The sequence below is a fragment of the Otolemur garnettii genome, unplaced genomic scaffold, assembly GCF_000181295.1.
Source record: "Otolemur garnettii isolate 467f Iridium unplaced genomic scaffold, OtoGar3 scaffold00119, whole genome shotgun sequence".
NCBI classification, from domain to species: Eukaryota; Metazoa; Chordata; class Mammalia; order Primates; family Galagidae; genus Otolemur; species Otolemur garnettii.
In genome coordinates, this window is record NW_003852514.1 from 5,292,272 (window position 1) to 5,303,347 (window position 11,076).

General features: G+C 45.5%; 1 protein-coding gene across 5 annotated transcripts in view; it reads left to right on the forward strand.

The window, feature by feature from the left end:
- The window catches only part of UBE2D4 (ubiquitin conjugating enzyme E2 D4 (putative)), a 46,490-nt gene that overhangs the window by 22,124 nt on the left and 13,290 nt on the right, over nt 1-11,076 (forward strand). For 2 of the 5 annotated variants that reach the window (XM_023517726.1, XM_023517724.1), the window contains exons 6-7: nt 1,964-2,057; nt 5,982-6,825. In XM_023517726.1, the coding sequence (XP_023373494.1) occupies nt 1,964-2,057; nt 5,982-6,051 (164 nt within the window). In that variant the 3' untranslated portion in view covers nt 6,052-6,825. Of the gene's footprint in view, nt 1-1,963; nt 2,058-4,206; nt 5,126-5,981; nt 6,826-11,076 lie in introns of those variants that run through there. The other 3 variants (XM_012809983.2, XM_023517725.1, XR_002775191.1) reach the window with 2 other exon arrangements.

The window sequence follows — 11,076 nt, forward strand, 5'->3', positions numbered from 1 at the left end:
AGCCATTAGTGTTGTTTGGCGGGTCCGGGCTGGATTCGAACCCACCACCTTAGGTGTACGTGGCTGGTGCCTTAGCCGGTTGAGCTATAGGTGCCGAGCCTGATTATACTTTTTATCTAAAATAAGGAATGCAAATATTACATTACCTTCTCCCTCATTAATTCACCCAACAAGTACCAATGAGGACTGTGAGTCCGCTCTGAAGAAAGAGATACAGGTCCTGCTCCCAGGGACTCCCTGCCCGAAATAAGTGGTGTTGAAAACAGGTTTCTGGGTGAGGTTAAAGAAACCAATCTAAACCATGCTTTAGAAATGTAGATATTCCTTCTGAACTAAGATGGGCTGAGCATGGGCTGTGTGTGGATAGAAAGCCTGAACATAGAAAGTACCATGTGCTGTTGGGTGGAGTATGAGTAGGTGATGAAAAATCAACCTTAGGCCAGGCATGGAGGCTCACATCTGTAATCCCAGCACTCTGGGAGGCCAAGGCAGGTGGGTTGCTTGAGCTCTGGGAGTTGGAGACCAGCCTGAGCAAGAGTAAGACCCTGTCTGTCTCTATTAGAAGTAGAAAAACTGAAGCAAGAAGATCACTCAAGCCCAAGAGTTGGAGGTTGCTAGGAGTTGTGATGATACCATGGCACTCTACCCAGGGTGACATCTTATCTCAAAAAAAAAAAAAAAAAAAGAAAAATCAACCTAAGAGAAATAGAGTCCCCAAGCCCAAGAAATAGGCCAGGAGTGGAGAATGAGACAATCCAGGCAGCAGAGCCTTGGGCAATTGGGAAAGGCCACAAGGCTCCAGCGAAGCTGGCAGGGGAAGGCTAAAGAGGCCTTGCAGAAGTGATGGTCGATCTAGAGGGACAGAGCCCCCAACCCAGACACTGTGGAGGCAGAGCAGGCACACCAGGCTCAAGCATCCAGAAAACAGTCCAACATCCTGCCGAAATAGTACCCCTCTACTTGGAACCTTGAGTGTGTATCTCTGTCCCACTGCCCAAGGCCAGGGAGGAGTACAAGGAGGAAGGCAGTCATCACAGTTGATCAGCTCCTAGGGTCTTGATACTGAGCCAGCAGAGCCAGGGTCAGTGTGGTGTTAGGTATAGGGTCAGGGAGAGAAGAAGAAGCAGAGCGGCAGGGGGTGGGCACTCAAGTTCTGAGGAGGGCTGGAGGGTGGGTCTGAGTGGCCTTGGAGGTGAGTCTGCAACCCTTCTTTTGTCAGACTCCAAGCTCGGAAGAGTAGAAGGAAGGTTGAGGATCTTGAGAGAGACAATTTGCCCCTCCCATTTGTAGCTCTACTGTGGGGAACTGTGGTCAGGACTTTGATGAACTGGCCAGAGCCAGTTTATCTGGAGTCATGTGAATCAAGATCAAAGCCAGGAATGGCAGTTCACATTTCTGTCTGGGCACCATAGTTCTTTCTATGGAGTTCCTTCTCCTTGTGTTGATGGCCTACAGGAGCAGGAGAATGCATTTGCCTTGCAGTCACACCCACTTGGTGCACAATCTGGTTTTTACCCATTTACTGAGTATTCATAGTCTGTGACTTTGGACAGGTTACCTGATTGTTCTCAGCTCCTGTTTCCTTATCAGGAAACAGGGCTTCTGGGACCAAACAGAGGTGGTGTGTGGTATGGGATGTAGACACCAGTGGAGTGGCTAACTGGAGGCTGAGACAGGGCACATCAGTGGAGAAGGGGAAGGAGAGCCAGACTTACCGAGGAGGCAGGTGTCCTAGCACACCTGCTGGAGCTGCAGCCTGCCTGGGGCTACACTGTGAAGTTCATAGCTACTTTTCAGCTGACACATGGGGCAGAGCTAGTAGAGCATCAAGCACACAATTTAGATTGGCACGTTGAAGGAAAGACACCTGCTTGGTCCATAGAGAATGTGAGTTCAGAGAGGCTCAGAGGGGCAACTCACAATCTCATGGCTATAGTTAACCCACCTTTTCTTTTCTTCCCAGTTCTCTTATCCATCTGCTCCCTGCTCTGTGATCCCAACCCTGATGACCCTCTGGTACCAGAGATAGCCCACATCTACAAGGCCGACAGAGAGAAGTATGCATCTTCTTTGTAGTTACTTTGTGCTATGGCTGCATCAGACAGCTCTAGGTGGTACCTTTGCTCTGAGCTGATGTTTCTTGGCTACACAGTTCCCACAAACATCTTACTGCTCCTGCTGAGCTGATGTGTGCAGTGGCTGTGCCCTGGGCTTGGACTCCTGGCTCTCTCACTACCATGTTCTTTGACTGTAGCAAGGGAGGAGGAGATAAAAGCAATTTAACCTCCTGGATAACTTACCAGCTGCTGCTACTGGCCCTAAAATATTGCCAGGCTCTGCCCTTGAGGCCAGCAAAGTCAGTGATTAGCCAGGAATGGACTCAACAGAATCTGGCACCGAGAAAATTCTGGATTATAGTCTAAGGTTTATAGCACAAAACAAAGGATATCTGCTTCAATACATCCAGGGTATCCAAGGCCAAGGCCAGTCAAGGTGAGAAACACTTTGCTGATTGAGGCTCAGAAGTCAGCAATGTGTTGCTATTTCACTGACAGACCCTCGCTGCCAACTCTCTGCTTAAACACTAGTTCCTAGGCCCAGAGTGGTAGAATTCTGACCCCTTCAACCAGGCACAGCCATGTGTGCTCTAGCACGGAGGTATCTGTGGTCAGTGAAGCAAGCACAAGGAATCATCACTGTGTGTTAATCAAAGGGTTAGTGTGACAGCAGCCCAGGCAGCAGGAACAGCAGCCCTGTGAATGGTGCCGGATCTCAGTGTGTGGTGCTGGGGGAGGGTACATCTCCAGTGAGTCTTTTACTTTGTTACTTCTGTCTGAAGAGATCAGAATGGAATGTGGATTTTCCAATTTATATTTATCTTTTTTTTTTTGTTTTGAGACAGTCTTATTATGTTGCCCTCAGTAGAGTGCCATGGCATCACAGCTCACAGCAACCTCAAACTCTTGGGCTTAAGCGATTCTTTTGCCTCAGCCTCCCAAGTAGCTGGGACTATAGGTGCCCGCCACAATGCCCAGCTATTTTTTTGTTGCTGTTGTCATTGTTTAGCTGGCCCAGGCCGGGTTCAAACCTGACAGCCTCAGTATATGTGGCTGGTGCTATAACCACTGTGCTACAGGCACCGAGCCACCAATTTATATTTTTCTTAAGACTTTATGGATCTCATTATTTCCTTCCTTGGGATTTCCTGAATAACGGTGATTTTTTTGTTTTTATCTTGAGACAAGATCTCACTCTGTCCTCCCTGCATGGTGGTATAATCATAGATCACTACAACCTTGAAATCCTGGGCTTAAGTGATCCACTTGCCTCAGCCTCTCAAGTTGCTAGAACTATTGGTGCACACCATTACATGCACCTAATTTTTAAAATTTTTTTGTAGAGATAGAGTCTTGTAATCATTTACCAGGCTGGTCTTGAACAGCTGGCCTTAAGCTATCCTCCCTTCTTTACCTCCCAAAGTGCTAGGATTATAGGTGTGAGCTACTGCATCCATCCAAAATGATTTTTAATTGGCTAGAGTTTAAATTTTAATTTATTAATTTTATTACTTATTATGAGATGTATTAGACATACCAAAAGTGATTTTTTTCCAGTGCATATTCTAACTACAAATCTCTCTAATTTACAGTCTCATGGCATCAGATTTTGTTACAATAACGGAGATAAATGCACAGGCCTAAGTGGGTGCCACACATGCCCCATGTACTTTACATACAGACCTATTTAGTCTTCCCCACAACCACACAAGGCAGATGATCTCCCTGTGGTAAATAATCAAGGAGTCCAGGAGGTCACAAGAGAAGTGGCCAAGCCCATGTTCTGAAGTTTATGTGCTGGGCAGCCTACCCACAGTAACTACTCCAAACTGGCCTTTGTATATCTTCTCTATCCTCGCTGGATCCATACTGTAGGTCCGGAGAATTAAAGGGAGAGAGTTTGTTGTATTATTAAATCTTCCACAGAAGATAGCTGTGGAGCATTAACAGGACCCCAAGCTTGGGGTTAATAGCTACAAATGACATGCTCCTGCTCCAGGGAAAGTCTTTGTTTCACTCATTTATCAGTCCTAGATGTTTGACAAGAAGCAGCAGCAACATTCTCCACATTAGTCCTGTTCTCTGCTCCCACTGAAAGGAAGTGACTAATTAAAGTGAGGGTGTCAATCCCTCTGCTTTTTTCTTCCAGGTACAACAGAGTAGCAAGAGAGTGGACACAGAAATATGCTATGTAAATGCCTCGGTGGTTTTATAGGAGACATTGTGCAAGAGAAGCTAGCCAGGCAGAGAGGTCTTCCCACGAACCTCTGAACTGTTGGCTGAGCCACTCACTGAGCGTCATCTGTTCTTCAAACAAACACTGGTTACCCATTTTCTCAGCTGCAGCATGTTGGTACCATTCTCAGCCATTGTAACTTTGACATCATGTTTTTAATGCCATATCAGCAGCCATTGTTGTTATGATCTGCAGCTTTCTTGGTTATGCTGGAATGGGTCCCTCTGCCCCATTTTAACTGCTGGTCTCCTGGAGGGCTGGGCCCTGCACATTTCCCCTCCCTAGCCTCAAATGGTGCCACTGCTTACTGTGGAGCCACAGGGGCGGGGGGAGGGGACCCTCAGCCTAGCTCCTCACCATATGTCCCCTGCCTTTTAATACTCAGTGCCAACCTGGGTACCCAGGGCAGAGTGGGCTTCTCTCACACCCTATCTGCTACAGAACCATATCCTGAGGCATCTCAGCTCACTCACCTGGTAGACTCCTGGGAATTGAGAGCAGTGTCAGAAGTGGAGTCTTTCCATCCATCAGTCTTCCTCTGCAGTGCCACATGCTGGCGTTCCTCCTCTCACATCTAGAAGCAGCAAGTGGAAAATGTCAGCATATAAAGCACATAACACCCTATGAGAGATGACTGTGTTTTTAGAAGCAAAACCAAAATTATAAAACCTGAAGAGATTTGGGTTATTCTTTTCTATGTCACGAGGTTTTTCATCACCCCCTTCTCCTCCCACTGGGAAGCCTACACCAAGTCCATGGGAGCCATCACAGACCAGAACAAAAAAGGAGAAAGACTCTTTTAAATGTAAATAAAAATGCAATTCCCTAATAACTCTAAATGATAATTGACATATAAATCTCCTTATTCTTCTAGGCAGAGCAGAAGATATGGATGCTCTTAATAGTTCTTTAAGCCGGCTCAGCGCCTATAGCTCAACTGGCTAAGGCGCCAGCCATGTACACCTAAGGTGGCGGGTTTGAATCCCCAGCCCGGACCCGCCAAACAACAATGATGGCTGCAACCAAAAAAAAAAAATGGCCGGGCGTTGTGGCGGGCGCCTGTGGTCCCAGCTGCTTGGGAGGCGGAGGCAGGAGACTCGCTTGAGCCCAGGAGTTGGAGGTTGCTGTGAGCTGTGAGGCCACAGCACTCTACCCAGGGGGACAGCTTGAGGCTCTGTCTCAAAAAAAAAAAAAAAATAGTTCTTTAGAGCCTTAAATTAGAATAGATTGTTGGATGACTGGCTTGCTTTCTTAGCTTTCTGATGCAACACATTTGCCGTTACAGTTGAGAGCTTTGGTGGCTCATGACTGTAATCCTAACATTTTGGGAGGCTGAGGTGGGAGGATTGCTCAAGGTTAGGAGTTAGAGATTAGCCTGGGCAACGTAGTAAGACCCTATCTCTACAAAAATAGAAGAAGTAGGCAGACGTGGTGTGCACTGGTCATCCTAGCTACTCAGGAGACTAAGGCAGGAGTATTATTTGAGCCCAGGAGTTTTAGGGTGCAGTGAGCTATGATCATGCCACTACCCTTATGTCCAGGGAACAAAATAAGACCTTGTCTCAAAGGGAGGGGAGAGATTAGGTTAAAGAAAAGGGAGAGAAAAGAATTCTAATAACATCTCCAAAGAGGGAGAAAGATTGAGTCACTTCAAATTGCTCAAGCCAATTTGGCCTTATCTTTTCTAGGTTGGTTATAAAGCTGGAAGTGATGCTTGGATGTGTAGAAGCAGTGGGTAGAGAAGCAGTAAAGAAGTAGTGACCCAATTGGACAGGGAGCCTTTGTAGGCTGGTTGGAAAGAAGTCTACAGACCTAACACTAAGGGTCAACCAAACATGACTGTGGAGGTTGATTTGCTCCAGAAACTCAAATCAACTTTATTGCCAGAAGCTTTCCCAGTGGAATAACTGAGGTTATTCACATCATCACTTCCTTAGCAAAGGATGAAGCACTTTGAGCCTGATCTTCATTTCCTGTGTGAGAGTCCCCCATTTAGAGTCTTCCCGTTACCACAGACTACTTTGGGGGGTGCCTTGGGCCTAGTTCCTTTTGAAAATTTTTGTCTCTTGGTCTTCACTTAAACACAATAAATCTTAATAGGTGAGGAGAATGCTATTCCAAGGTAATCCTCTTAGAAGGCTGTCTGCATGGGACTCTGCCAGGGGCAATGCCACATGCCTGAGATAATGTACTTCAGACAGTTGTCACAGTGCTCTTGTACTCAGCATCACAGAGCACTTTATACACAGTGACTCACATTGGGGAAAATGAGACTGATTCAGATGTTAGACACAGGTCAGAGGAGAATATTCAGGCCCAAATTAACATGGAGGAGTAACAATACTCTGGTCTTTCAACTGTATTAGGTTATGACTCCCAAGAAACTGATGAATTTCCTGAGTCCAGTTAAAATTTTCCCAAGCCTGCCCTCTCTGTTGGAGGTATATTAGCAAAAGTAAAATCAGCACCCTTTTTGGGTCCCCATTGTAAATTACCATTCACCTACTGCAAACCTTAGGTGGGCTTTGTTCCTGCCAGACCACTCAGACAAGCTTGTCCCTGAAAATCCCCTGGAATCTCTCCCACGGGGAATGTCACCAGCTTGTCATGTCTTCTAAAGACTCAGGTCAGGCTGGAGAACAGGCTTCTTAGGTCAAAAACCTTGTTTTAAGATGCCCTATGGGCTTGGCGCCTATAGCTCAACCGGCTAAGGCGCCAGCCATGTACACCTAAGGTGGCGGGTTTGAATCCAGCCCGGACCCGCCAAACAACAATGACGGCTGCAACCAAAAAATAGCCAGGCGTTGTGGCAGGCGCCTGTGGTCCCAGCTACTTGGGAGGCAGAGGCAGGAGACTCGCTTGAGCCCAGGAGTTGGAGGTTGCTGTGAGCTGTAATGCCACGGCACTCTACCTAGGGGGACAGCTTGAGGCTCTGTCTCAAAAAAAAAAAAAAAGATGCCCTATGGTACAAGAAGCTCCCATGTAGGACACATATGCAGATATCATGCTTCCAAGGTGAGTCCCTGGTCAGAAACTGGACAGCAGATGTAAAAAGCCAACTGTGAACTAATGTGTTTTTTCTGTGAATCACAGAGATCAGGGAGATGCATGATCTTAAGCAGTTGATCCTTAATGAATATTAACTCTCCCTCTGTCAGAAGCTTATGGGTTTGCTGAATAAGGTTTTTTTTTTTTTTTTGACAGAGCCTCAAGCTATCCCCCTGGGTAGAGTGCTGTGGCATCACAGCTCACAGCAACCTCCAACTCTTGGGCTCAAGTGAGTCTCCTGCCTCAGCCTCCCAAGAAGCTGGGACCACAGGCACCCGCCACAATGCCTGGCTATTTTTTGGTTGCACCCGTCATTGTTGTTTGGCGGGCCCAGGCTGGATTTGAACCCACCACTTTAGGTGTATGTGGCTGGTGCCTTAGCCACTTGAGCCACAGGCGCCAAGCCCTGAATAAGATTTTTATCTTTTGTCAGGCTCTGTCAGGCTTAAGAACCCAGGAGTTCTTAAGAATGTAAAGAAGAGTCAGTCTCTCACATCAAGGTGTTAAAATGCCCAAATTCAAATGTCCAAGAGACCTGGTGGCTCACAGCTAACACCATATATATGTGTGTGTGTGTGTGTGTGTGTACATATTTATGTTCTATATGTATAATATATATGTATGTGATACATATGTCAACACCATAGAATTCCATACTACTTCACTGCAATTGCTCAAGGATGGGCAAATTTCTGTCTCTGAAAATCAGGAGCAAATCTCCTTAAGTACCAGAAAATGTGCTTGTAAGACTGACTGGTCTGCAGAATTCCTATTCTGGGGTCTATCCCTGGTACCCTAAAAGGCAGAGAAGGGACCTTAAGATCAGCACGGGGCTGCTTGTTTTTCCTCCCTCTCCACCATTTCTTACCATGCCTCTATTCTCTATGGCCATCTTATCTGACTGTGACACATGCTTCCTTCTTAGTAGTGCCAGGAAAGGTCTGGACCTCTAGCTCTAAATGTTGGTCCTCTGAAAAAATGGAGGATGAAGCTCCCAGCACCCCCAACACAACAACCTGATGCTATGCAGGTGGGAGCAGCAAACCCACTCTGAGCTGGATCCCTTCCAGAGACTGCCCCCTTGCCTGCTGTCCACTGGTGAGAGGAGAAAGAAATTGTTCTCCCTTGGCCAGTTTTCTGCCTTTCCTGTTGTATCCACCTGGTCTTGTCTTGTTGATAGACTTCATAAAAAGCAAAAAAGCATAGACAATCTGCAAAAATCCCTGTCAGACCAGAGAGTGATTCCTTGATTTTCCCTAAAACTATGTCTCCTTCCTTGCCCCACCAACAACTTCTCCAAGGCCCCCAGACTTGTGGGCTCAATGGCGTCCAACTGCCTACAACAGAGCTACCCTTGAGGATGGGGGATCAACTGAGCTCTGTGTTGGAGGACAGTAGCAGGGCTGCCCCATAGAGCCTGCTTCTCAACCCTGCTGCTCCCCAGCCCACCCACAGTGGCTCAAGGGGCTGGTCTTGCAAGCCAGCCATTACACTCACTTTCTAGTTATGTTATTGGTATTATCAAAGCATTGATTGAGCACTTTTAATGTACTAGGTATGGTGGGTGGGGAGAGAACTATAGAAAGCATTCATGGGAGCTAGTTGATGGGCATACATGGACACAGATATAAAGGTCATAGGAAATTGAGAAGAGGGAAAGGAGGGGAGGGGCGAAAACCTACCTATCAGGTATAATGAACACTATGTAGATGATAAGTACACAAAAATCCCCAATTTAAGGATCATAAAAGGTATCCATGTAATATAAACACTTTTACCCCCTTAACACTTTGAAATTTAAAAAATATAAAAAGTATAAAACTCACTGGTAGAACAGATACAGAAATGAAAAAAAAGAATCAAATGTAACTGTTACCAGACCAAAGAGTCTGTTGGCTTGTCACCCAAGCCAATCTACAGTGAAGTGAGTGAGAGATTAATAGTTTCACTTTATTTACAAAAAAGCCGGCAATTCTGGAGAGCAGCCCAGATATCTTCCCAAAGTACTCCTCTGCTCCCTCTTTTCCTTTGTTGCTTTTATTCTCACATTAAAAGTAAACCTCAGGAATGTTGTTATCGTACCTTAAACAGATTCCTCCTTGTAGGTTACAAAGTTATATAATATATTCCTATTCTTAAAGTGATTATATCTTAAAAGCATTTTTATTCTGGGTTCAGCACCTGTGGGTCAAAAAGCTAAGGCGCCAGCCACATTTACCTGAGGTGGTGGGTTCAAATCCAGCCCAGGCCTGCCAAACAATGGCTGCAACCAAAAAATAGCTGGGTGTTGTGACAGGCACCTGTAGCCCCAGCTACTTGGGGGGTAGAGGCAGGAGAATCGCTTGAGCCAAGAGTTAGAGGTTGCTATGAGCTGTGATGCCACGGCACTCTACCCAGGGGGACAGCTTGAGGCTCTGTCTCAAAAGAAAAGCATTTTAATTCTAGTCTAAATTTATAGTTATTCTAGACTTCACTGGGTACCCAGAGTGCCCTAGGTCTTTGACCTTGGAGTCCAGTTCCCCAGTTTATCTATGACAGTAGGCCTTGGAAATGATTAAATAATCTCCAGATGTTGGCATGTCTGCTCATCCAGCCTTGTTAGGGCCTGACCAGCAGTGCCTTGCATGAAATGACCATTCAGGTTATCAGTGGCTGATTATATTACCACCACAGAAAATGACAAAGATAATAATTTATTGAGAGGAACAAAGGATATGCAAAACAGAGACCAATTAACAAAATGACAAGAGTAAGTCCTCACCTATCAAAAACAACCTTGAATGTAAACAGTTTAAAATTCCCAGTTATATAGGCTGGTGGGGCATCTAGCTCATGCCTGTAATCCTAGCACTCTGGGAGTCCCAGGCAGGAGGATCACTTGAGACCAGGCATTTGAGATCAGAATGAGCAGAAGAGAGACTCCATCTCTACTAAAAATAGAAAAATTAGCCAAGTGTCATAAGGGGTGCTTGTAGTTCCAGCTACTCTGGAGGCTGAGGCAAGAGGATGGCTTGAACCCAGGAGTTTGAGGTTGCTGTGACTGACGCCATGGCTCTCTAGCCAGGGCAACAAAGTAGGACTCTGTCTTTAAAAAAAAAAGAAAAGAAAAGAAAAACTATCAAGATCAAACCAGGAAGAAAGAGAAAACCTGAACAGTCCAATAATGAGTAATGAGATTGTATCAGTAATAAAAAGTCTCCTAACAAGGAAAAGCCCAAAACCAGATGGTTTAAATGTTCAATTCTATCAACCTTTAAAGAAGAACTAAGAATGCGCTTACTTTTCTCAAACTTCAAAAAAATCAATGTGGAGGGAATTCTTTGTAACTTGTTCTGTGAGGCCAGCATTATCCTGATACAAAAACCAGATAAGGCCCAACAAAGAAAACTACAAGACAATTTCTCTGATGAACACACACTCAAAAATCCTCAAAGTTATAGTAAACCAAATCGAACAGCACATGAAAAGATAATATACCATGATCTAATGAGCTTTATCCTGGGGTTTTAAAGATGGTTCAACATACACAGATCTGCCAGGGTCCCTCCCTAGAAGCAGGGTCCATTAGGACCTGTGGATCTCGTGGTGGTTGACTTAAGATGTAAAGTTACAAACAATGAGAGAAAAAGAGACAAGATACACAGAATTTTCAAAGGTGGGAGCACAGGGGACCACAGTGGGGGACCCTGAGTGTTTGTTCCACTCAGCTTTTTTTTTTTTTTTTTTGAGACAGAG